The following is a 21085-nucleotide window of genomic DNA, read 5'->3' as shown; positions in this document are numbered from 1 at the left end:
TCACAAAAGTCAGTTAACAGAAGGCATTGATGTCCTGTCAGCTTCTGTTTCCAATGTTTCAGTAACTGGTTTATAACTCGCGTAGATCTCACTCCCATCAGAGCAGCTAGTCCGACAGGATCATCCAACCGAGGTCCCGCCAGCCCCACCACCTGCCCCAGAGTAGAAACTCCTGCAGTGTGAAGGAGTCTGGATAGAGTAGGTCCACCAAAGCTGGGACAATCCAAAAGTCCTCCAAACAGTACAGGTTCCTGTAGGAGCCAGTACAGAGAGTCATCCCGCTCCTGCCTCTGCTTCCTCAGCAAAGTCCACACTGAGAAGACGCTTCTATAAAAGGCCGGCAGGGACGAAGCGTCCAACCTCTTGGAGTCCATTAGAAACAGAGACAAACCCAGTCCCAGACCACCAAACTGCTGCAGGATGCAGCAGGATAAAGTCCTCCACACCAGGTCTGTGGGCCCAGTGAGCAGTCTCTGAATGAACTGAAGGCGGAAGGCAGCGCCCCTGCTGGCCAGATGGACCAGACCTTGTCCACCCTCCTCCTTAGGAAGAAACAGCACACTCTGAGGTACCCAGTGCAACCTGTCCCAAAAAAAATCAACCAAAACCCTTTGGATCTGTGATAAAAGAGAAGCTGGAGGATCAACGCAGGCCAACCGGTGCCACAGAGCAGAAGAGACCAGATTGTTAATCACGAGAACACGACCTCTGTAGGACATTTTAGGTAGAAGCCATTTCCATTTCATGAGCCGACCTTTGACCTTTTCTAAGACATTGTCCCAGTTTTTCTGTAAGAACATTTCATTGCCCAGAAAAACTCCCAGGTATTTTAGCCCTCCTTTTTTCCAGACCAGACCTCCAGGTAACCTGAGCTGGTCCACCAGCCGATCCCCCACCATGACAGCCTCACTCTTCCCCCAGTTTACTTTAGCAGAGGATATGCAACCAAACAGATTAACAGTGTTCACTAGCACATCAATATCTCTCTGTGTGTTAACCAGGACAATGACATCATCAGCGTACGCCGACAGTTTAAAAGAGGCATCACAGTCAGGAAAACAAACACCAGTCAGATCATTCCTCAGTTTGTGGAGCAGAGGCTCGATGGCCAGAGAGTAGAGCATGCCGGACAGAGAGCAGCCCTGCCTGACCCCCCTCTGGACACTGAAAGGAGCACTCAGACCTCCGTTGATTTTCACAACACTCGCAATGTCACTATACAGAACCTGGATCTTGGCTATGAAACCAGGGTTGAACCCGAAAGCAGCTAAAGTTTGCCAAAGATACTGGTGTTCAACCCGGTCAAAAGCCTTTTCCTGGTCTATTGAAATCAGACCAGTGTCTACAGCCAAAGAGCTGGAGACCTCCAAAACATCCCGAATCAAAGTGACATTGTCACTTATCAGCCTGCCAGGCACGCAGTATGTCTGATCAGTGTGGATGACAGAAGCCATCACCTCTCTGAGTCTGCTGGCCAGGACCTTGGACAGTATCTTGTAGTCCGTGCAGAGCAGAGAAACAGGTCTCCAGTTCTTCAGCTCCTGCAGGTCTCCCTTCTTGGGCAGCAAAGTGATGACCGCCCTCCTGCAGCTCAGAGGCAGCCGTCCTCTCTCCAGGCTGCTTGTGACAACCTCCAACAGGTCTTCACCCAACACAGACCAGAAGGATTTATAGAAGTCAACAGGAAGACCGTCTATACCTGGAGCTCTTCCACTCTGTAAGCTCATCAGAGCAGTATACAGTTCATTAATGGATACCGGAGCCTCCAGCTTTGCATTGGCTGCATCCTACTACTACTACTCATCCCAACTAGGATGAGTAGCTGCATCCTAGTTGCATTAATGTTGCAGCTTAGATTATTTCTATAGATATATTCCTCCATGATGCTACTGAGCTCTTTCTTTAGTGATCTAGTCTTCAGCTATACTTCCTCTAGCTAACTCTTTCTCACGCAGCCGAGTTAAATACTGATATAAACTCTGACTAACCGTCTCCACCGACTGAAGATCACTAAACTTCCAGATCATTTCTCCTGGATTACTTCTAGCTGAAGCTCTTTCTACCTCACCTTCCCATCTACATATATACAGAATGTATGAATGTGTGTGTGATCACGACTTCTTTAATGCATTTCAAATGTTTTACTTATATTTGTGAATCACTTTGTAACTGTGGAAAAGTGTAATAAAAGTGTATTATTATTTATTTAAAGTCAGGATCACTGTGGAAATAAGTTGATAATAATAATTAGTTGAACTTGTTGTAAAAACGTGTTAAATAAGTGTGATGAATCATGTTATAACTAAATATAATCTGACAGAGAAGTGAATGTATTTAATGTGATGTATCTTCTGATTAAATGCAGGTTTTCAGGCTGATGAAGCTGCAGTTCTGCTGCCACCTGCAGGTCAGACGAGTGGCTGCAGACGGTTCCTCAGGACCAGCTGGTGTTTGATCAATAATCAATAAACTGTCACAGTCATCAATAATAATAATAAACTACAGTCACCAGACTCTGTTATATTTGTGTTTGTAATAAGTTTGTTTGGAATCATTTAAATAACATAAAGCAGCAGAAACAGAAGGACATTAATAATATTCATGTTTATTCATATCAACACATTTACAGACAGGTGAGTCGATGCTGGACTGAACCATTCAGCGGTGGGGGGTGTTACGGTTTGGACTGAACCAGCGTCTGCAGACTTTTGGCCACCTGATCAGCTGACATGTTCTCCACAGAGACGCTGCTCTCCTTCCCGAAGTCTGAACACAAAACACAGAAGCATCATTATGATCAGATTATTGATCAGATTATTGATCAGATTATTGATCTGATGTGACAGTGAAAGCATCATTATGATCAGATTATTGATCAGATTATTGATCAGATTATTGATCTGATGTGACAGTGAAAGCATCATTATGATCAGATTATTGATCTGATGTGACAGTGAAAGCATCATTATGATCAGATTATTGATCAGATGTGACAGTGAAAGCATCATAATGATCAGATTATTGATCAGATTATTGATCAGATGTGACAGTGAAAGCATCATTATGATCAGATTATTGATCTGATGTGACAGTGAAAGCATCATTATGATCAGATTATTGATCAGATGTGACAGTGAAAGCATCATAATGATCAGATTATTGATCTGATGTGACAGTGAAAGCATCATTATGATCAGATTATTGAACAGCAGTTTTAGTGTCAGTTCATATGTGGGTTTGTAGTTGTGTCTCATTTCCTGTCAGCCGGCTCTCCCATGATGCCGTGCGGTCGGACTCACCGTATCGCGCCCACAGTCGGGCCTGGACTCCAGAACACTCTCGGATCAGGATGGGGAAGTCGGGGTTGGACTGCTTCAGAGCCACGTAGTGCTGCTCCACAAAGTCTCTGTGACGGACAGACAGTCAGCAGCTGCATCATCATCATCATCATCATCATCATCATAAATCACACGTCTCACATAAATCATGTTCATCTTTCACTGACAGCTGCAGGGTTTATGGGCTCCTGTGGTTTTAGACTCATAACAACTGGATCAGCTGTCGTCTCTCCTGACTGACAGGAAGCTGCTTCAGTCTGAAAGAAACCAGCGGGACGGATCCTGACGGAGCCAATATCATTAATATCATATCATACAATGTTTGTTTGCAGCTGACTCTGTGTAAACACTGATTAACTGTATTCATCACAGTTATTCATTCATTCATTTCCAAGAAACTGGTATAAAATTAAAGGAGCTGTAAAATAAAGTAGATATCTTTCAATGTTACAGTCTTTTTAGTGCCAAAGTTCCTCTTTTTGTTACTATACTTCCACCGCAAGAGGGAATTTGATGCTAAAAAGACTGTAAATGTGTCAGATATCCACTTGATATGACTAACTCAGACTGCTGAAGCTGAGTTGAAGCTTCACAGAGACTTTTAGATGACTGTGTGACACACTGTGGATTTTACATGAAAGCTCATTTGAAGGATGTTTTAATATCCAGTATGAAGAGGAGGAAGGATCACAGCGAGGAAAACCTCTTTCACTGTTACTATGGACTCCTGACTGCTGGTTTAATCAGACTTAATGAACTGTGACTTTGTCCTTTAAAGTCTTTCTTCAGTAATAATCTCAGATGTGAACTGATGAAGCTAATGTAGCAGCTAAGGCTAACTGTTAGCAGCAGCTAGCTGTTAGCTTCAGTCTGAATAACTTCTCAATAAATAAATTAAGCGGAGGCTCTTCCCGCCTCCCGAGACCGCCTCCCGGCTCACCTGGCCCCCTTGCTGGCTGCGGAGGTCTGGCAGAGGTGAACGCGGATCTCTCGGAGGTTTTTCCCCAAACTGGAGCCGATACTCCTCACTGCTGCGGCCGCCATCTTTCCTTCCTGCTGCTGCTGCTGAAGGACGCAAAGTCCCGCCCTACTCCGCCTCTGATTGGCTAGTACTCGTTACTCCGTTCCAGATGTGCGCATGCGCGGTAGATGCTGCAGTTCCCGATGTCCGCAGGCGCGAGTTTAAACATGAAAAATGGCGACGGATGAAGGCGATGAAGACGTGCAGCGAAAGGTAACATGTCTTGTTAACTTAGCTACCTTACAGCTAATGTACAGCAATGTCCGCATTCTGGCAGAGTATAAACTGTCTTTAATGTTTGAATGTTATGATCTGTCGTTTTAGAGCCACATTACTGTCCAGCGGTGCAGTGAAGCGCCTCCACCAACACACACAGCTGGAAACTGCAGTGAATCCCAGTTTGAACCAGTATGGAAGGACCAGATAGAGAAGCATGAAGAAGGGTATCATTATATGACGGTCATCCTGGAAGGTAACATGCGTTTTATTAGACTGCTTTTAATGAATCAACACATTATTTAAAAGAAATAAGATCCTAATATAATAGCTGCCTTTATACTTTATAACAGGTGGAAAATATCTATTACAGAGGAACCAACCCCCCCCCCCCCGCCCCCCCTTATACTAACCAAACCCTCGCCTGATATTCACCTGTAGAGACTCAGTCTGAGACTCAGTAGCTTAATGACTCATTTTGCTGTCTGATCATATAATCCTCTGCTTAATGCCAACACACCTTATTCCTACTGAATAACTACGTCTGCATTGGACCAAATATAAAGTACTCAGCTTTATAGCATTCATGATCATTATCATTATTTATTTGATCAAAAATCAGTCTCACTGTCAGTTCTCTGGAGACAAATATAAATATATATATATATCTGCAAACACCATCATATTTTAGGAGCTGATCTGAGTTGGTTCAGGGTCAATGCACTGACTCAATGACTGTGTGATTTTTTTGTGCTTATGATAAGAAGTTTATTGTTGTGTCTCTCTTTGCTTTGTGAAGAGTTTCCTGTTTGAGTTTCGGGAGGTTTTGTTGTCGTGTTATTATTTTTCATCAAAGGAGAATATACTTGAGACGCAGCTTATATTGCAGCTTTCTCTTTAACCTGTTAGTCACGAGAGCTCCGCCGTCCCGGTGTAAGCAAACACATCACAGCAGTAAAACTCGTATCGCTGTCCGGCCAAAACTCACTGAATAAACCATCATAAAACATTAAAAACAAACTTCCCTTTGGCACATCTACAACTACAAACTGTGCCTTAACTTTGCTGTTTTTGTTTCTGGTCGCGTTAAATCACTAGTAACAGCTGCTCCAGTGTCTCTGGGTGATTGTGAGTCATTCCAGCCGTCTTATATTCATGTGCACAGCGTGAGGACAGACTGTAAAACAACATGGACGTAGTAACCATGAAGTCACCCGTTGGTCTGTGAACTGCTGTTTTGAAGCCTTGAGTTTAGTGATTTAACCGTCGCCATGTTTGATTTTCGGAACCAGAAGTGACCATATTTGGATGAGAGGGTGGAGCTAACCATAGCGCTAGCTGCTAGCTTAGTTAGCACTGTGCATTTACAATGTATGATTACTGTCAAAATGATTGAAAATGCTAAAACCGACGTAAAACAGAGAGCACGATAACAACTTTCTAACTTTATACTTCAAAAACATTGTTCATTCTTTGATAGAAACCATGTCACAAGAACATTTTTCACTGTGCCAGAAATACTGGAAATACTAACGTCAAAATGCGAACCGCCACATTTCTCATAGACTCAGAGTCAGACGACGAGGACCTGATTCACTCTGACCTGGACGATGGTGCGGATTACCCCGATGCATGGATGGAAGAGTATGTAGTCTTTATATTGTTATCAATTACTTAACTATTGGATGTCTAACATTTAATACTGTGGAAATTCACTGTATGTGTGTAATTTCCCTGAATGATCTGCTCTACGCCGTTAGCAAGCAATGCTAAGATGGCGCCATCACGGCGTAACCAGAGTTTACATTCAGGTTGAAAATAACATGCTGTGATAATATTTTTTAATAAGAAGAATTTTAATATTTAATAATAATAATGATAATAATTTTGGTCACTATTACCTCTCACTATAAATCACTATAGTCCAGATATTGTTACTTTTATGTTTTGAGTCACAATATCTAAACTAAAGTCAATGAAAACGTTTTGACTTTTCTCTCCTCTGTCTTGTTTCCAAAGTGATGATGATGATGATGATGATGATGATGATGATGATGAAGTTCATACACCAGGACCATCAGCATCAGTCACTGCCCCCCCCCCTCCGTCACAGCGAGGCAGCTCTGGATGCAGGTCTGCAGCCGTCCGTCAGCCAGAGTGTGTAACCTTCATATTACACTTTATATATACGTGTTAACTGTATGACCAGAAAGGTTTGTAGGCTACATTTAGGCCGTTCACAAGGCAAGTCACTGACAACAACGTGCTGTAATAATATTTTCACCTCTCACTATAAATCACTGTAGTCCAGATATTCTTACTTTTATGTTTTGAGTCACAATTTCTAAACTAAAGGCCAGTCAATGAATACATTTGTGTTTCCTGACTTTTTTTCTCCTCTGTCTTGTTTCCAAAGTGAAGTTGAGGACGAGGATGATGAGGATGATGAAGACTACACACCAGGACCATCAACAAAGTCAGCAAGTCCGCTGAAGCGCCTTCGACGTGAGGAAGAAGATAGGTGGCATAACAGAGAGGAGAGAGATAAGAGACCAGACCCTCTCAAGTTCACGCCCGCCAGGGACCCGGGTCCCACGCTGGACGCCACCGCCTCATGGTCCCCCCTCTCACTTTTCCAGCTGTTTTTTAGCACCTCTGTTGTCCGCACCGTCATCGCAAACACCAACGCAAATGCTGCCAAGAGACTTCAGGCGGGACTGAAGTTTGTTTGGAAGCCCCTGACAGTGAGCGATTTCTACATTTTCCTGTCTGTTGTCCTCTTCTCGGGGCTTGTAAAAGTGCATGACAGAGGGGATTATTGGAGGAAGGAATGGCCGTACAACTTCCGATTCCCCGGTGACAGGATGACACGGGATCGCTTTGAATCCATCTTATGGTCGCTGCACTTGAGCAACCCAGCAGAAGACGAAGCCAACGACCGCAAGAAGAACACCGCAGAGTACGACAGACTGTTCAAGATCAAGCCCCTGTACACGGACATAGTGAATGCCTGCAAAGCACACTTCCAGCCTTACCAGAACATTGCCATAGATGAAAGGATGGTGGCGTCTAAGGCTCGCATAAGTATGAAGCAGTACATGAAGGAAAAGCCCACAAAGTGGGGATACAAACTATTTGTTCTTGCAGACTCCTCAACAGCTTACACATGGAATTTCTTTGTCTATGAGGGGAAGAGTGCGCATGTCCCAGGCCAGGGTTTGAGCTACACGTCAGTAATGGACCTGATGGCGTTCCCTCTCCTCGGTCGAGGCTACACACTTTTTGTCAACAGTTTCTATTCCAGCCCTGCTCTCTTTGAGGAACTGTCCAGACAAAACACTGGTGCATGTGGCACAATCAGAACAAACCTGACTGACTTTCCAAAGACCAAACAGAACGATTTACCAAAAAATGCAGAGAGGGGAGATATACGGTGGATACGACAGAACAAACTTCTGTTTGTCAAATGGATGGACACGCGTGAAGTGGCCATTTGCTCTACTGTGCATGAAGCGTACAGCGGACAGACTGTGAAGAGGAGGGTGAAAGAGGCTGGTGTTTGGCAAACCAAGAATGTGACCGTTCCCGATCCTGTTCTGGACTACAATCACAGCATGGGTGGCGTGGATCTTTCTGATGCTTTGATCGGATATTACAGTGTGCACCACAAAACTATGAAATGGTATAAGACCTTCTTTTATCATTTTATGGACATCGCTGTAGTCAACAGCTTCCTTCTCCACAAGGAACTCTACAAAAAGAAGAAGGATCCCATCATGAAAAGACCGCTCACCCAGAAGCGCTTCAGGGAGAAATTAGCTGCAGAGATGCTGGAGTTTGCCAAATCCTCGGCTCCACCTCCACCTCCAACATCGACCTCCTGCATGCCTGCGTACTATGGAGGCGATGGTACCCAGTCCAGGAGGTACTGCAGGAGGTGCCAGGACGCTGGCATGAAGAGGGTGAAGACACCTGTGTACTGCACAAGGTGCCAGGTCCCTCTTTGCTGCACTCCTAAAAGAAACTGCTTCAAGGATTGGCACAGCAGATAAGCCTAAATGACGGCAGCTGCCCCCCTTTCTTTCTTTTGTTGACCACAGGTAGAGGAGTGGACCTCAAATCCACATATTTGGATATGCTGACTGTTATTCATTGTTCTATTCTTATATACCTTTGTCCACCACCATCCACAGCAGAGACAAAGTCTGGTCCAGGGCTGGATCCAGAGGCTCCCTGAGGACTGGTTAACCTCTAGGCAGCAGAGAAACACCTGCACCAGTATGATAAGGAAGGTTAAATCAAATTTTACAACTTTAGCATCTCATAAGAATTCATCACGGTCACATCTCCAAACCACGAATCAAACAAGTACCTGGTCGTATTTCCAATAGATCATCCAGAGGTGAAGCTCTTAATCACCATTTCCTCTCCTCTGGTCTTTTATTTAATATGTCTGCAGGTTCAACTGTAGACAGTAACCATACCTGTCCAGCAGAGGGAGTCCCAACGCCTCAGCTTCCTCTGACTGCACATTGTCTTTATGTTTGGTTAGCAGTGCAGATGTTCACAAAGCTCTGTTTAGGTTAAAATTATACAAAAATACTGGTGCAGATTATCTTCACCCATATCTTCACCATCTAAGTGCACCTTAATCTGTCCACATGCAGCTCATGTTTTTAATCAAACCTTTTTATCTTTGTGGGAAAGCGATTAATGTCTCTGATCTCAACAACTACTGTCCAATATTTAAACTTCCTTCCTTAGGGTTAGGTTACAACTACACACCTTTATTGATCCACTAAACTTACTACTGTCTGGTTTTCATCCAGGTTATCAATCAGCTCTTCATTGATCTCAGAAGCATCTGATACTATTGATCTTAACATGCTGCTTCATAAACTACAGTCTGCTTAGATGAAGCCTTACAGAGTGAACTCAGACTGTCCCAGACCCCCCCCCCACCCCTCCCACACAGCCCAGTTATCACTCAGACTGGTTTTAAATGTTGAGTCATACAGATGATTCAGACTGTTGTTCAACATTTGACTCAGAAATTAAAAACCAAACTCGGCCTCTTGTGTAGATTTAAAGGCAGTTTGTCGTCTTCCCACCGTGACACTGCTGTTGTAATGGGAAATTGCTGATCACTCAATAAACACACAAGAGAGCATTGTCAGGTTATGAATATAATGTAATCAAATAATACAATCAGAAGTATAAAGCATCATAGTTCTGGAGACAAAGATACCACCTAGCTATCTTTTCTTTGTCTGAAAGGTTAACCAGTCCCTTAAATACTACTCGTACAGAATTTAAGACATCTATTTACTAACCTTACAGGTCAGCAACCCTCAGATAGAAACATAAGTCAAAAGTTCAGCTAACCTAGGAACAGTCTCTCTTCACGACCATATATGACAGTACATAAGCACCAAGTAGCATCACAAAATAACATTACTACTATATTAAATTAAGGACAAACCACACTATCCTCTAAAGCTGATCAGTTTTACACATAAACATCTACATAACTACAGTTTATCTTATCACTGGCTCAGGTAAAGGTATAACAGAATAAACTGAACTGTTAGACACACAACTGCCTCATCTTACACAGCAAAGAACTAAGTTTAGAATAGACACAGCACACACAAACTAACACTAAACTGAACTTAAACACTGTCTGAAACATGTATGATATATTGAAGGAATACATCAAATGATAACCTGTGATTCAGTTTTCTTTTACACTGTCCATCGACCTTCATGTCTGTCCTTCACTATGGAGATGTTCTGTATTGTCAAGCCGCCCCATCAACACTTCATCACTAATGAGTTCATACTCACCATTGTTCTCTGTATCAGAAGGTTGATCTGACTCCTCAGTCATTCATTTATAAAGCTTCCAAACTACCTCACATCTCCTCTCATTTAAATCTCATTTATATCCTGTAACCAGTAACTGAACCTCAGAAATCCGTCACGTTCACACTGATGTTGGCAGAACTGGTTTCACTTATCTGCAAACTGGCCTCAAACTGGAGTCTTACATGCCTCTCGGAGATTTTAAAGCTTTATTATCTGATGTTTTTATGATTCTTGTGACTGTTATCATTAATTTCTTGTTTATTGTGTAGTTGTGTTGTCTCTGTCTGCTGATTGTGTTCTTGTCCTATGAATGTTTCTTGCTCTCAGGTCTCTCTTGGAAAAGAGATCTTAATCTCAACGAGACTGATTAAATAAAATAAAAATAAATAAATAAAAATCTTAGCATCGTTCTTTTAAATGTTTTGTTACAGTATTTATAAAGGTCAGTATATTAATCTATGTTTCATTATGTTAGACAGGCCCACACTATAGTTTCAAATGAGACAAAAGGGATCATTAAATTATTAATCACAATACTCACAATGAGATGATTCAAGTCTTAAGCAGTAAATTCAGTAACTGTGATGCCTGCACAACCTGTTTCTACCAGTAGTGCAGTGCCTGTTTAAAACGTGCCTGTTCAGAACAGGCCAGTTTCACAATAAGAGCACAGTGCGCGTCCCCTGAACGCCTCACACGCAGACTATCAGTAGACACTGCAATTTACTCATACTCCCTAAACGCCTCTCCTGCAGATCAGTAGATGCTACAGTTTTGAGCTGAAGTGGATCTTACAGTCCCACCGTAGACCCATGTTTGTCTTCTTCAGGGGAGATGAGGGATGTTTATGAGGAGAAAGCAGGTCTTCAGTATCTGACACATAGAAGTGATGATACATCATCTGAAAGCTGGAACCTGAAGATTAATTAGAGCTGCAGCTCAGCACTGTGTGTCTTTTTAGTCATAAATCTGTAATAAACTGTGTTTTGGTTTGGCTTAGAACATTATGATGGACATTCACATGCTCAGTTATGTCTCATAAGTTGCTGCAGAAGTTTTTGGGTTGATACCATTTGTTACACAGATTTGGTACAAAAATTTAACCATTTTTAACAACTCGAGATTTGATAAAAAATGGTCAAAAATCCCTCCAAAATACGACATTAAGACAACAAAGGATGCGTTAGGTCTTCTAGTTCATATGATACAAGTATCTTCAGTCTAGCTTTAAAACTGAGCCTGTTACAACCTCGTATATGGCTCCACGGGTCTCAGAGGGTTTACAGTTGTGATCATGCAGGTCCTCTACCATCCACCAGGAGGTGCTGCAGCACCGTCTGCACCACATGCACCCGTCTCCTTCTCCCAGGAGTTTTAATGTTGAGAGGTCTGTGAGCTCTTTGAAATCTGAAACTACAGAGTTGAACTTGTTAAAGTAAATGTTCCTCATTTCACTGAATGTTTTACATTGTAGGAAGAAATGCATCTCTGCCGTCCATGTACCGGCTCTACAGAAGTGAAGCTGAAACACCTTCAGCTGGTTTAGTGTGAGGATGTTTGTTAAATGACCAGATTGTGTTGGTTGGTTGCTGGTTTCACTGAGCAGCAGGTTTAGTGACATCAATCAATCAATCAATCAATTTTTATTTATATAGCGCCATATCACAACAGAAGTCATCTCAAGGCACTTTTCACATAGAGCAGGTCAAGACCGAACTCTTTAATTTACAGAGACCCAACAATTCCCCCATGAGCAGCACTTGGCGACAGCGGGAAGGAAAAACTCCCCTTTAACGGGTAGAAACCTCAAGCAGAACCCGGCTCTTGGTGGGCGCCATCTGCTTTGACCGGTTGGGTTGAGAGAGAGAAAGAGAGAGGGAAAGGGGGAGGGGGGGACAGAAGAACAACAATCATAACAACAACAACAAGCACAAGCAGCAACAGTCAGGGAAGGATGCCATCAGGACTGTGAAGGACCGCGAAGGTTCGGCCCGGGACTCAGCTTTTCCTGTGAGATGAGAAAGCACAAAAAACTCCGGGGAAGAAGCAAAGTTAGTGACATGCATTGATGTTACATGAATGCATACAGATGGAGAGGAGGAGGAGGAGAGAGGAGCTCAGTGCATCATGGGAAGTCCCCCAGCAGTCTAGGCCTATAGCAGCATAACTAAGGGCTGATCCAAGGCGAGCCTGGTCGGCCCTAACTATAAGCTTTATCAAAAAGGAAAGTTTTAAGCCTACTCTTAAACATAGAGAGGGTGTCTGCACATCATGTGTCAGTTTTTGGATAATGGAGCAGATCTGTGTTTTGGACTTTGAGTTATCGTAACGTCTGTCAGATTATCTTGCTGAGCTCCGTAGCAGAGTTATCTTGGTTTTTTTTGTTTGTGTTTGGTCTGCTGGCATTTCAGGCTTTCTTGAACCTACTTATTGTGTTTTCTGTGTTTTTGGTGTTCTGTTTTCTGTGTTTCCCTCCTTTGCTCATCTACACACCTGCTGTGTATCAGCCTCATCAGCAGCCAATCAGGTCTTTTCCTGTTCTCCTGTTCCACCTGCACCTCATACCCTCATCAGTTTAGTTTGTATTGAAGTCCTGGTTTTGTTGGATCATTCGTTCTGCTTTGTTCAGTTCAGTTTAGTTCTACTTTGCCTGTACTTGAACCAGAATAAAGACGTAATTGTTCAGCTCTGCTCTGCCTGCAGTCTCCTGCATCTGGATCCACCTGCTCCGCTCCACATAACAGTCCAACAGTGACCACATACTCTGTTTTCTATTGGTCGACTTTTGTGTCGTCCTTTTTCGAATTGCCAGTTTGTGGTCACTGAGCTTTTGTTTTGTTAGGATCTGTCTCTGCTTTCTATCTCTGACGGTAGAGGTATTCTGCTCATTCATAGTCTCATACTTGTCATTGTGGGGACTGATGAGAGTCGGTCTGTCAGGTGTTGGACTTGCCTGGTGAACCTCTTTTCTCTCTTCTCAGCATCTTTCTTCACCTCAGCTAACTGAGCACAGTTTGAATGCCTCTAGACCTCCTCTGAGGTCAGATGCCGAGGCCTGGCTGTCCCTCTTTAAGCTGCTGCTGTGTTGTTTCGGGGGGGGGGGGGGGGGGGGGGGTCAGACAGCCTGGCCTGGGTCAACTCTTTGAATTCAGTAAAGTCCAGCTCCAGCAGGGCCAAACTCTTCTCCAGCTGGTTGGTGGAGCTGGCAGTTGGTGGGGTTCTCTACTGGGCTCTCATCATCTTCATCCACCTCAGCTCCCAACAGGGGGAAAGCCTCTTCAGAGGACTCCAGGTTGGCTTCATTTACTTGGACCATGACCTTTCCCTTGCTGTAATATGTGGTGTAAGCAGAGGGTCCTCCTTGTCAAGGATGCTGTAAAAAAGACTTAATTTTATCTCATATTTATTGGACTTTTTTACTTTATTATTTTTACACACCTTGCATTGTGCATCATAATATTTATTGGATCATTTGTGAATAACATTAATAACGGGTAGTTCTGTGTAAGGCAGATGCTACTGAGCATGTGCGGGAACACGGAGATTGATGTCTACGCATCACAACCTCAGGACTTTGTACTGAAGCTGAAAAGGTGGTTGTGATATTGTTTATGTTATCTTATTAATGTTATCTTGGTCTCGGTCGTCAGCTCTGACGTCGCTTTAGGCTCAAAACTGTGATTCTCTATCGTGTCCAGCTGTCGACAGCAGAACACAGACCTGAAGAGAAAAGTGGAATCTATATAATCGTAGTGGTCCACCGTCAGCTACAGAGCACTTCATGTTCTAACACTCACTTCACACAAGCTGAAAAGTCTGCCTTACACAGGACTACTCTCTGGAGACTGAAAACGTGATGCTGTTATTAGTCTTTGGAGCCGTTTCTAAACAAACTAACGTGACCAAACTCTTCATGATGAAGGAACATGTCGCCCAGTGCAGCGGTGAGACTCACTGACGTGTTTTTAATAGTTTTTGTACAACAATGGAGGAATCAGATATATCAGGGCAGGGTGGCTACAGGCAAAGGCCATATAGGTGTTTGCCCTCAAAGGAAGAAATAACAAAATAAATAAAAATTTGCCGGCGGTCGTCCCTCCTCATTTTCTGTCTTGAGGTAAAATACGAACAAATACTTAAAGAAAGATAGAAATAGACTTTGCACCCCCTGTTCCTCACACTGTTTCACCTGCTCTGCACCTGATGTCAAGATGAGATGTCAAGAGACAGATATTCACATTTTATTTCATTATGAAAAGGTTCAAACCTTCAGATGTACAAGGACGAAAACTGAGAAAAGAGGAGGAGGCATCAAAATGCCGTTTTGTGTGTAATGTTAGATGTTAGCAGCTAGCTAGATAAGTAGCAATAAAGCTAATGCTAGATAATGATGCAACGATAGCTGCTGGACTCAGATAACGTTACAGATTGAAAGATATGAATCTGAATGGCAGTAGCCAGTAGCTAATGTTAGCTGTCTGGATAACTGCTGAAATTTAGCTGGCCAGTATCAGTTTATCCATAAAAACACAGATTTCTGCACTGAGTTGCATCAGCTATGTGTAAACTGGCATGAGCCACTTGAAATCATAACACATTGTAGTAAACTGGATCAATATTGAAATATATCAATAAATTAGGTCCATACTGGATTACTGTGTTGTAAAATGGCAAGAGTTAATGAAAAAACGATGCTGTGTGACAGAAAAACTGCTGTTTCACCATCAGTGAGTTCTGTGACGTGTTATGATTTATATTTATTGATGCATAAATCACAACTTACTAATATTTTAGGCTCTAACTAAGTTTGAACTTCCACACAGATGGTGCAGCAGTTATTTTCCTACTCTGCAGCTACATGTGTTTGCTTGTAATAATCTAATATCTACTCTATAACTGTCCAGATGATCTCAGGAAACATCTGCAGAAGCCTCCAGCTGCTGGAGAAGGAACATCTGATCTCCCATCTGCACCTCTGCAGCAGGTACGTTCAGACAGTTATATCTGGTCTCTGTGTAACTGTCTACTATAACTATAGTATATAACTATACTGCTATATTGTCATTATTATTGTGGTTGTTGTTATTGGTCGTTACAATCACACATTGTTACTAATTAAATGTAGGTCTTAGTCAAATTAAATAAACATTATTTTTACATACTACTACTACTTTATATGCAGTAGAATGACACAAAGGACTGAGTGCAGTGGTGCAACAGTCTGGATGCTCTGTATGTTTGAATACAGCTGCAGGTCAAACAACATCTAACATCATATCAAACACTCCAGCTACCTGCAGCAGGTGAGTTCTGTTCATTGTTACATAACCAATGTCAATATGGACAAATCCAGACACACTTTACTATAATTCTATCAAATAGTCACAATCAGTTATTAAATATGTAACTCATCCTGTACATCTGGAATGTTTTATTCATTTTTTCCACAGATGGATGTTAGGGAATGTCATGTATGTTCAAAGGGACAGAGAGTCATGGGAACTGCGGTTCACACACACACACATTTCATTTCTTTCATTTTCATTCCTTTTTAAGGTAATATCGCCACCTACTGGACTTTTTTTCCAAAAAAAAAAAAAATCAAATGAGCCAGAACTACACTGAACTATGAGTCCATTTAAGTTTCAAGTCAAATACCAATATTATCTATAATTAAATGGTTTCTTACATACTTGCACTATCGTCCTAACACAACATATTAAGAAAGGGAACCTAGCTAATTTAAATACTAATCAATATTAGACTGCAACCATCTATATTTATTCAAGTTTTCTACAGGACACATTAAAGCTAGAGCATTCCCATCAAAAATAATGTAAACCTGGATTCTTGAACTTTTTTCACTCATGTAGTTCTAGTCAACCAATGAGTTTATTGCCTGATGTGTAATTTATGAATCACTGCGTGTTCTTACTAAAGGATTAGTAACTATATTCGCTTGTATGTAAGGAACAACAGACACAATATACACTTCTACCACTCTACAGCCTGCAGACACCATCAACTGGAACAGATCCTGAAGTATGTGAGTCCCATCAAGGCAGCAGCTGTAGATCCTGTCTGATATGATGAGGACGGAGTTAATCAGCAGAGGCCATATCAGGTAAAATAAGACTCTACAAAATAACAGGATGGGAGACGTTCCCATCACCACCGCTTCACAGAAAATTAGTGAATGGAGAGAAAATCAAGAGAAAAGCTGGGTGGTATATTCCAAGCTGTTCTCACAAAAACAACTACAAACTAATCAGTGATGGATTTAATGACTGGAAAAACTGCAGTGAAATACTGAAAACCCATGAAAACAGCCCAGAACATTGTAGAAACATGACATCATGGAAGGAGTAATCCGTCGAGCTTACTCTATCAATAACCAAGTGCCAGAGTCTTAGATGTTACTAACAGGTAGTTGGTAATATTTAACACTTTATTCATTCTTTGATAATGTATTTGTTTGTTAGTGAAGTCATTTTAATCTATAAAAATAAAAATATATAATTTTGTCTTGAATCCATTGTGGTGTCTGATGTTTATAGTCCATATTTTTACTGTAGAATGAGCGGGTGGTGACGAGCGCTGGTTTGGTAATTTGGGTGGGATGTGGTTGTGGGGGGAGGTGGGGAGGGGGGGCACCAAAATGGCTAGAGCCGGCCTTGTATCAGGCTTCGATACATGTGATCATGTGTGCAGCGTAAAGAAGTGATCTTGTTACTCTCTAAAAGTTAGAAGGTGTTCAGAAGTCGTAACAACATCAGCAGCTGGATGAGACTTTGCTTTATTTGAGATTATCTTTTACAAACATCATGAATGAGACCAACGAGTGAAAAACCAGCTGAAGCTGAACAGACCAGGATCTGGATCTGGATCTCTGCAGGAAGCTGAAGCAAACTGTCCACGTTCTGGTCTGACATGGTTCACATGATACTTTACATCGATTTAAGAACATGTAAGTATGAACTCTGACCAACACGTCAGGAAACATGAAGGTGAACTCTGCAGTCTGTTTCTCATGTAGAGTTCATTAGCGTTAGCAGGAAGTGAGCGAGCTGCACATGCGGCATCAAAAGTGAAAATAAAACTGCAGACGTATGAATGTTTTATAATCCGGCGTGTTTCCGCTCAGTCCTGACGACTCGGCTCCTGCTCGGCCGCCTCAGGAGATCCTGCCGCCGCTTCTCGTTCAAAAGCTCCTGGATGCGTTTGTTTTGTGTTCGCTCACGGAACGGAGGCATTCGGGGCACAAAGTAGCTCTGCTGGCCCCTCGTGATGTCACTGTCCAATCCCACGATCCGGTACGAGACCTCGTCCACAGAGTTGTTCTCCTTCTTCGAGGATGGGATGAATGGCGGCGGCGATGGTGTCGGTTCAGTTTCCGTCAGATTAATTCGAGTTTTGAGGCTCCTCCCTCCTGATGTTCTCTTTGGTGATGATGTCACAGTGATGATGTCATCGACCCACAGTGTGCTGGGGAACTCTGGGACGGGAGATGTGCTGACTGGCGCCAGTGTTGACCTTTGACCATCAGTAGTTACCATGGGAACTGTAGCAGCGGGCATTATGGGAGTGGTAGTTTTCCTCCTGAACAAATATGGCGGAGCAGTTTTTCTTGTACGCCTTGTAGTAGTAGTGGTAGTAGTAGTAGTGGTGGTAGTGGTAGTGGTGGTGGCTGGGGTAACAGGAGTCTCAGCCGGGGTCTCAGGGTCCTCGTAGGACGAGTACTCATCGTAATCGTCATACTCCACATAAACGAAGTCGGTGCTGCCACTGCTGGCGGGGGGTGGAGTTACAGTGAAGCTGGTAGCTGAAGTGATGATGTCACTGATGGTGGTGGAGGAGCTGGACGCTGAGGTTGCCGCCTCTGTGGTCAAACTCCAAGAGCTGTAAGACAAAAATAAAATGGATCAGAACTAAACTGTTTAACAGACCAGAAATCAATCGTGAATGTCTTTTTCTTGCTGTAGCATTATTTAAAGCCAACTGAAGAAAATCTGTGATTCGTGATATTTTTGTCTACAAATAAATACTGACTTGAGTTGTTTGTGACTCTTGTGCTGTCTCACCTATTGGCGCTCGGCGAGATCGTGCTGCTGAAGTTGTCGGAGTTGCTGAAATTGCCTTCGCTGCAGGACTTGCAGCACATCTGTCGGTATCCGGCGATGGAACAGTACCGACTCAACACCTCCATCCGGCAAAACACAGACCGGTCACCACGGCAACGCTGCTCTGGAGACAGAGCGGGAGCAGCTGTCAATCAGATTCTAGTAGAAGTGAGATTACAGTAGAGATAAAAACAGTACAAGTGCTGCTGATTGTTAATGATGTGGTGAGAGGTGAAGCAAGCCGGGTCTGTCTGAGCCTGCTGGGCAGCTAACAGTCGCTAACAGTCGCTAACTTTCTGCAGACAAACAACAACACAAACAGCAGCAGATGGATGAGTTTAGGTTTTAGAGTCTGTGTGTTACTAGAAGAGATCTTTGCAGGGAAGTCGGGGTTGGATCTGGACAGCCACTGGATGATGTTCTTCTGGTCGCCTGCAGAGGGAGACAAACACACTGTCATACTGAGACTCCCAGCATCCCTAAACACATGTCTGGGATCTGATTGGTTGATGCATACCACTGCAGGGTGGGGCCTGGCAGGTTCGGTTTGTGATTGGTTGAGGATCACTGCAGTTTCTGGCTGAACCTTCAGGACTCGAACATGCGACCTGACGCTCCTGCGTGCCGTTTCCACAGCTGACTGAACACTGCACACAGAATATACACACTGTTAGTGAGACTTTATATTTAAACTGATCGGTTATTGATCTGTTTCACTCTCCGCACCGGGGTCCAGGGTCCAGCTCGCCAGGTGGCAGGGCAGGGGACACGGTTGCAGGTACGTTTCGTGTCTGGCCGTTCATCACCGCAGAGCTTGCTGTGCACCGAACGCAGCTGCAACTGCAGCTGCTGCTGCTGCTGCTGCTGCTGCCCCCTGCTGGATGCCTGCTGGCAGCTCACCCAGCGACGCTGCCACCCCGTCTGCCCACAGGAGGCGCTGCAGTCCTCCCAGTCCCCGGTCACCCAACTGAGGAGCAGAAACAGTATGCAGAAAAAGCTGTAAAAGCTGAGTGTTACCATGGTGAGTTGTAGAGAGTTACCCTGGTGAGGTGTAAAGAGTTACCCTGGTGAGGTGTAAAGAGTTACCCTGGCGAGGTGTAGAGAGTTACCCTGGTGAGGTGTAGAGAGTTACCCTGGTGAGGTGTAGAAAGTCACCCTGGTGAGGTGTAGAGAGTTACCCTGGTGAGGTGTAGAGAGTTACCCTGGTGAGGTGTAGAGAGTTACCCTGGTGAGGTGTAGAGAGTTACCATGATGTGGTGTAGAGAGTTACCCTGGTGAGGTGTAAAGAGTTACCCTGGTGAGGTGTAGAGAGTTACCCTGGCGAGGTGTAGAGATTTACCATGATGTGGTGTAGAGTGTTACCCTGGTGAGGTGTAGAGAGTTACCCTGGTGAGGTGTAGAGAGTTACCCTGGTGAGGTGTAAAGAGTTACCCTGGCGAGGTGTAGAGAGTTACCCTGGCGAGGTGTAAAGAGTTACCCTGGTGAGGTGTAGAGAGTTACCCTGGTGAGGTGTAAAGAGTTACCCTGGTGAGGTGTAGAGAGTTACCCTGGTGAGGTGTAAAGAGTTACCCTGGTGAGGTGTAGAGAGTTACCCTGGTGAGGTGTAAAGAGTTACCCTGGTGAGGTGTAGAGAGTTACCCTGGTGAGGTGTAAAGAGTTACCCTGGTGAGGTGTAAAGAGTTACCCTGGTGAGGTGTAGAGAGTTACCCTGGTGAGGTGTAGAGAGTTACCCTGGTGAGGTGTAAAGAGTTACCCTGGCGAGGTGTAGAGAGTTACCCTGGTGAGGTGTAAAGAGTTACCCTGGTGAGGTGTAGAGAGTTACCATGATGTGGTGTAGAGAGTTACCCTGGTGAGGTGTAGAGAGTTACCCTGGCGAGGTGTAAAGAGTTACCCTGGTGAGGTGTAGAGAGTTACCCTGGCGAGGTGTAGAGAGTTACCCTGGTGAGGTGTAGAGAGTTACCATGATGTGGTGTAGAGAGTTACCCTGGTGAGGTGTAAAGAGTTACCTTGGTGAGGTGTAGAGAGTTACCCTGGCGAGGTGTAAAGAGTTACCCTGGTGAGGTGTAGAGAGTTACCCTGGTGAGGTGTAGAGAGTTACCCTGGCGAGGTGTAAAGAGTTACCTTGGTGAGGTGTAGAGAGTTACCATGATGTGGTGTAGAGAGTTACCCTGGTGTGGTGTAGAGAGTTACCCTGGTGTGGTGTAGAGAGTTACCCTGGCGAGGTGTAGAGAGTTACCATGATGTGGTGTAGAGAGTCACCCTGGCAAGGTGTTACCCTGGCAAGGTGTAGAGATTTACCATGATGTGGTGTAGAGTGTTACCCTGGCAAGGTGTTACCCTGTCGAGGTGTTACCGTGGTGAGGTGTTACCGTGGCGAGCTGCAGGCGTCGGCGTTGCACTTGCGGCTGATGGCTCTTGGCTTGTTGATGTTGGAGCAGAACATTCTGTGAACCATCTTCCCATCTGCCTTCCTCCTGCAGCCGAACCTGGTGTACTGTTTCCCTGGTAATCAGAGGACACCA

The 21085-nt window shown here is 43.8% G+C and overlaps 3 protein-coding genes across 5 annotated transcripts in view; 1 reads left to right on the top strand and 2 right to left on the bottom strand.

Moving 5' to 3' along the window:
- Positions 1-2585: 2585 nt before the first annotated feature.
- Positions 2586-4436, bottom strand: ndufa2 (NADH:ubiquinone oxidoreductase subunit A2). The gene is made up of 3 exons (XM_042431243.1): positions 4279-4436; positions 3300-3406; positions 2586-2766 (listed from the first exon to the last, which is right to left on the bottom strand). The coding sequence occupies exons 1-3, from the start codon at positions 4380-4382 to the stop codon at positions 2675-2677; spliced, it is 303 nt and encodes a 100-aa protein (XP_042287177.1). The 5' UTR covers positions 4383-4436; the 3' UTR covers positions 2586-2674.
- Positions 4437-4499: 63 nt separating this feature from the next.
- Positions 4500-9748, top strand: LOC121910170 (piggyBac transposable element-derived protein 4-like). Of its 2 annotated transcripts, none has more exons than XM_042431242.1 (5): positions 4500-4572; positions 4684-4831; positions 6141-6219; positions 6595-6708; positions 6992-9748. In XM_042431242.1, exons 1-5 carry the CDS (start codon positions 4534-4536, stop codon positions 8625-8627), a joined length of 2016 nt encoding a protein of 671 aa, XP_042287176.1. In that variant the 5' UTR covers positions 4500-4533; the 3' UTR covers positions 8628-9748. The 2 variants fall into 2 exon arrangements, with proteins under 2 accessions (XP_042287176.1, XP_042287175.1); XM_042431241.1 differs by having other exon boundaries at positions 6595-6732.
- A 7475-nt stretch (positions 9749-17223) lies between these two features.
- The window catches only part of LOC121910200 (A disintegrin and metalloproteinase with thrombospondin motifs 2-like), a 44103-nt gene continuing 40241 nt past the window's right edge, over positions 17224-21085 (bottom strand). For both annotated transcript variants that reach the window (XM_042431292.1, XM_042431293.1), the window contains 6 exons: positions 20933-21065; positions 19290-19530; positions 19081-19210; positions 18927-18995; positions 18525-18687; positions 17224-18342 (listed from right to left, as the gene is read on the bottom strand). In XM_042431292.1, coding sequence (XP_042287226.1) covers positions 17562-18342; positions 18525-18687; positions 18927-18995; positions 19081-19210; positions 19290-19530; positions 20933-21065 — 1517 coding nt within the window. In that variant the 3' untranslated portion in view covers positions 17224-17561. The remainder of the gene's footprint in view (positions 18343-18524; positions 18688-18926; positions 18996-19080; positions 19211-19289; positions 19531-20932; positions 21066-21085) is intronic.

This window comes from Thunnus maccoyii, chromosome 13 (genome assembly GCF_910596095.1).
Source record: "Thunnus maccoyii chromosome 13, fThuMac1.1, whole genome shotgun sequence".
NCBI classification, from domain to species: domain Eukaryota; kingdom Metazoa; phylum Chordata; class Actinopteri; order Scombriformes; family Scombridae; genus Thunnus; species Thunnus maccoyii.
This window is presented reverse-complemented; position numbering and strand designations above follow the sequence as displayed.